Below are 5,378 nucleotides of genomic sequence, written 5' to 3'. Positions count from 1 at the left end.
AGTGTTTGGCCTATGATGCTCTTGTAGATAGGGTTTACCAAACGGGTGACGACTTTGACGAAAAATCATTCATCTTCAACTTATATTTTGGCTTTAGTCTTTTGGTACTCTAATGTCTTTCTGATAAGAAATGATGTGACTCCTCGATGTATGTCTTCTAATTTATTTTCCATGTGTCATTATATAGCTAGTAGTGTGATGGTCTATTGTTAGGATTCTTATGGTGAGTTTTTTATGAACGCCGTCGTTATTATCATTCTGATGACACCTATGATGATGTATTATTTGTTTATTTCTTGGTGTTCGGCCCTTTACTTACTTAGTTTCTATCTTGTGGGATTTTATCTTTATGTTTTCCTTCTCATGTGAGTATAAATACTTTAAGCGGTTACACTTTTCCTACTTTGTTGTCTTCTACTTTCAGTAAAAGTGTTCTCGTATAGAATATTGGTTCCTCCATTTGATGTCCCTGCACAACTACTAAGTTGGCTTAACGGAACTTTGAGGGTAAATTTTTTAAGGTTGAATATAACATTATTTTCTCACCATAAAATTTTTCCCATGAGATAATCTTTTTCTAATGATCTAACTCTCAATTAGGGTGTAGCGAATCAGAAAAAAATATGTAAAAAATCAATTTTTTATTCGATCCAAAACCAAACCAAACTGATGAAAATCAAGGTGGTTTGATTTGATTCTCAATTTTATTTTGTAAAACTGCTAAATCGATAAACTGACCCGATGACTATAGTTACTCGTTTTTGTATTTGACAATGAACATATTTTATGATGCAATAAAAATCATGTCATCGTGATTAAATACAATTTCTAAACTATTTGAAAAATAGAATATAAAATAGATAAAATACATTATATAATTTTAAATAATAACATAAAAAACAATTAAAATATGATAACAAATAATAAAACATATAAATATAATATTTAAAAAAACATGGTCCACCCATCAACCGAATCGAACTAAATTGATTAATTTGCTTTGGTTCTATTTTTCAAAAACACTAAACCAAAAAATTCAAATATTTTTTATAATAAAAAATATTGTTACTTTTGTTAGGGCCTACAAAAAGTGACCATTATTCATATTCCTATGTTGGAAGTGGAACCAAATGAAGGAAAATAATTAGAGGACTGTATATTTCTTTCTCAATCAATATTTTCCTTCGCTTTAAGATGGTCCAAACAAAACGCTTAAAAGCTGTGACTACAAACAAATATATCAACATTTGATCTAAAACATATTGTTAGCAAGTGAACAATAATATATATACATGAAAATCAACTATTGGACTATATAAAGATGACATCTTCCATGTCTTGTGCTTGATTCAGATACTCTGGACAAAGAGACTAGACTACACGTTGTCATTGTTCTTAGACAAATTATATGTCAAATCACATTTAAATTATTGTTATTTGAATATCAATGATAACTTACTAGTGACCCTTCATTGCTTGTAATATCACAACCATTTTTTTTTATTTGAGCTTACTAACTATTACTACTACACTAATGTGTTTTGCATTGTTTGAGTAAGAACATGAATCAAATTGAAGAGCAAAAGTAGTACTACGCATCAACAACGAGTCTTCACTCAAAAAAATAACTCTTAAAAGAGAACTTAAACAAAAGAATATGATGAGAATCAACATGAAAGCATATAATAAAAAAGGAGCTTTCTAAAAATAACGAGATGGTTAACTTGCTACAACAATAATCACAGAAAAATTAACATGGTTAGGTTAATGCAATGAAAAATGAAATGGAGCTTTGCAAGATCACTCAGTTTTCAATTTCAACAGACACGATGCAAATTCGCAAAGAATGCAGGAAACAATGAAGAACCTGATGGATATATTATAATTTCAAGTGAACCAACCTGCAAAGAGAGTGCACCAGCCATTGCTACAACATTACAATATCAATAAGAATCTGATCCCAATAACTAGCAGCATATGGAGGCAAATGAAAAATAAAAATCAACTATAAAAATTATACGAAAATATATGCAACAAATCGTAAATTAAAATCTACTACTTAAATCTTTCAATCGATAATTATAACCTTGGATTTTTCCCAACACCTCAATAAGAGGAGCCAAATTTGTAACACAAACTGTTGATCCATGAAATTAACTATAATATCTGAAATTTTACCCACTAGTCATATATAAACTATACCATTAAATGAATTTCTACAGGAGACTTGGCAATATTACGGTATCTGTCAGCACCAACAAAGCAATATTATTCACTTCACATGTTGTCTTTTAGGGCCTGCCCCTCTTCATGCTGCATGATGGGCATTTGTATTGCTTTATGCTCTCAGCTTTTGCAGGAGTAATCTTCACGCACTTCCCATGGTACCACCTCTCGCATATATCACAGCCAATCCAAAATTCATCTGCATTGTAGTTTCCACCGCAGCTCCCGCAAAGGGTTTCACTGTGCTCGTCTTCTTCCTCCTCATAACCTTGATCATCTGCCAACTTTGGGATGCTTTTGACTTGCCCATCACTTGATCTCTACAGATAAATGAACAAACAAGTATCAAATAGCAGCATCATGACAGATTTCGCACCTATAAAAAAAGCTTTAATTTATAGTCATACAGTATTGATATAAATGGCGTAATAACATGAAATAAACACCATGATCGAAGTGTTTCTGAAATACAGGCCAAGTATACTCTGCTTGCAATTTTCATGATCATTTGCATAAGCAAAAAGAAAAGTAATGTGAGTTGAACAGTGTGAGTGATGCATTATGAACAGTTTAAAAAACCACATCTGGTTTAGTGTTTTGACTGTACTCAAAGCAACTTCAAAATGTTAACCAAGTATCCAAACGACTACTACAAATAAACAAGTCAAACATTTGGGTATAGTTTCTGTGTTTGATTTAGCAGATAAACACCAAAAAAATAAGAGAATAGTTAAATAACTTTAAAAGATATGATGTGATGATATTGAATTTCAATTTTCATTACAAACTTTAAGAACGTACAAGCATTACTACGGTAGCTCTGAGTATTTAACAACCTTACACAAAGACAATTACACTAACCTTGGTGCTGCCCCGAGATTTGCTTCCACTGTCTACAGTGGGCTTGTTGTCCTTTACTGGCTTCCTGTCAGTTACAACTTCAAAAACAGTTGGAAGCTCATTGATCATGCTAAATAAACGTTTCCTGCCATGAATCAGTGGAACCATTAATAGAAAGAGGGAGCCATAAACCCATTATAAACCAGTCGAGGGAAAACACTAAATAAATAAGCCCATTAGAATGGGAAAGTTATAAGGGAGAAACTGAAAGACCAGAGCAACAGTAACACATTCTACCATACAAATGATAAATCAAACTCAGTTGCAGATATTTGCCCTCAACAATCTTCAAAGCTTGTAATTCCCTTCCGAACACAACGTGGTAAGGAGGGAGGAAGTGTTAATGGGGAGAGATAGAACACATAAGTTATTCAACATAATTGTTCAATTCTAAACTAAAGCTAAGAGTTACATTAGAGTCACTTTTCACAAAACCTCAAGTTAATTATCACGTTCCCTGAATTGAAAGTTATGGATGATAAATAAGAAATGGTCTTAACCCATTCAAAGAACATATATATAATATAAACTTATCCAGAATCACCGTCACAACAGATGACAACGATGATATTGATGCAACTCAGCAACTACTACAAACTGCAAGTCTTGGTTTTCAACATTTAGCAGTGTTTCAGCACGTGAATTGCATATAATGAGCCAAAACCAACTTAAGTTAATATAAACACATACTTATACCCTGTAGATAGTAATACCTTTCATTGCGGTTAAGACGAGCTCCAAGATAAAAAGCCACAGAAAGCAACCACGAATCACTGTGCACAGCAACAAGAGAAAGCCAGTCCCTACGATTCATTCCATCCCTCGCAAAATTGATTCCAAGAGCTGGCTCCGGAAGCTCAGGTGGAACCTCCTCTGCTGGAAGAGTCACTTCCCATGATTCATTTGAATGTCCATACAGGCACAAGTTATCCTTATCTTTAACCAAAAAACACATAGATAAACTTCAAATCAGCAAAACAACAGATTCATAATTATCATTAATAAAACAATAATAACTACCAGAATTTCCAGCATTAATTTAACTCAACTAATTCCACCCAAATCAAAATCCATACACTGGATCTGCTAAAATACCTCGGAAAAAAAGTCTGTCAATGTCAAGGTCTAAAACCGAAAGTTATGATTACTTTTAATTTATTCAATTTTAAAATTATTACTGGTATCGACAGTATCGACATGTCAGTGTCGTGTTTCCGGTGTCAACACTTCATAGCTCTGAATTTATTTATTTTACTAACTGATAAACTGTTTTATAGTTGAACCAGTTGATGTGTGTGAATTCGTGCCCAAATAAATAAATATATAAAATATATAAACTAACAAACAAACAAATAGTAAAAAAAACACATGGGACATGTTAAACTTTGACTTTTTTTTTCTTCAAATTCTCCAAAAATAAAAAGCTTTAACTCTCAGAACTCTAATAACAAGTTAACAACTTCACAATTCACACAGAAAAAATCAAATTCAACAATAATTACAAAAAAAAATAGAAAAATAAAATAAAATTTCAGATCTTCAACTTCCCGTTTACCTGGATCACAGAGAGTGTAGAATTCATCAACATCTGGAAAAAAAAATCGATGAGTTTAAGTTAGTTGAAAATTCGAAAATAGTGAGAGAGAAAAAAACGGAATTGAAAAATTGAATGAATACCTTGAGTTAAAGCACGAACGATACCGTCTCGACGAGCACTGAAATCCTTGAAGATCTCTTCAACGGAGCGAGGACTTGACGCCATTTCCATAAAACCTAATTTGAGATCTACGCGATTTGGTTCAGTTTCGAGAAAGTTCTGGAGAGTGAGATCGACGGTGAGGATGAATTTGAGGTTAAACCATGGGAGAGGATCGATCGCAATGAAGATGCATGTGATGAGAGAGAGAGAGAGAGAGAGAGAGAGAGAGAGAGAGAGAGAGAGAGAGAGACTAAGGTTGGAAAATTATAGAAAATAAAAATAGGTGGGTAGTTATAGCAATAGTGTGTACAGTATTTTCCTATTTCCTATTTAGGGTTTATTTTAGGGTGATTAGGGTTAATCTTTGATCTTAGTCGTTGGATTAATCTTATGGTTGAAATTAATTTTAATTGTTGACTTAATTTTGAGTTATTGAATTAATTTAACGGTTGGATTGGTTTGGTGTTGATCTTGATGGTTGAGAGATTAGTTTTGATCGTTGGGTTAATTTTGAAGGTTGATATATGGTTGGATTGGTCGCGTGTTGATGTTG

General features: G+C 32.8%; 1 protein-coding gene across 1 annotated transcript; it reads right to left on the bottom strand.

Annotated features, from left to right (window-relative positions):
- Nucleotides 1–2,041: 2,041 nt before the first annotated feature.
- LOC131629283 (PHD finger protein ALFIN-LIKE 1-like) lies at nt 2,042–5,056 on the bottom strand. Its single transcript, XM_058900075.1, has 5 exons — nt 4,804–5,056; nt 4,682–4,714; nt 3,840–4,062; nt 3,088–3,211; nt 2,042–2,546 (listed from the first exon to the last, which is right to left on the bottom strand). Exons 1-5 carry the CDS (start codon nt 4,892–4,894, stop codon nt 2,292–2,294), a joined length of 726 nt encoding a protein of 241 aa, XP_058756058.1. The 5' UTR covers nt 4,895–5,056; the 3' UTR covers nt 2,042–2,291.
- Nucleotides 5,057–5,378: the final 322 nt, after the last annotated feature.

Source organism: Vicia villosa, unplaced genomic scaffold (genome assembly GCF_029867415.1).
Source record: "Vicia villosa cultivar HV-30 ecotype Madison, WI unplaced genomic scaffold, Vvil1.0 ctg.000541F_1_1_2_unsc, whole genome shotgun sequence".
Taxonomy (NCBI): domain Eukaryota; kingdom Viridiplantae; phylum Streptophyta; class Magnoliopsida; order Fabales; family Fabaceae; genus Vicia; species Vicia villosa.
Note: the sequence above shows the minus strand (reverse complement) of the source record. Positions and strands in the feature narration are given on the sequence as shown.

Bases quoted from the DNA above. Each gene is read 5' to 3' on its own strand.
- LOC131629283 (XM_058900075.1), bottom strand. From the start codon at position 4,894: ATGGAAATGGCGTCAAGTCCTCGCTCCGTTGAAGAGATCTTCAAGGAT. The intron at 3,212-3,839 runs GTATTACTATCT...GATTCATGGCAG, and splicing joins CGTCTTAACCGCAATGAAAG to GAAACGTTTATTTAGCATGA. The intron at 2,547-3,087 runs GTTAGTGTAATT...ATTTATCTGTAG, and splicing joins AATCTCGGGGCAGCACCAAG to AGATCAAGTGATGGGCAAGT.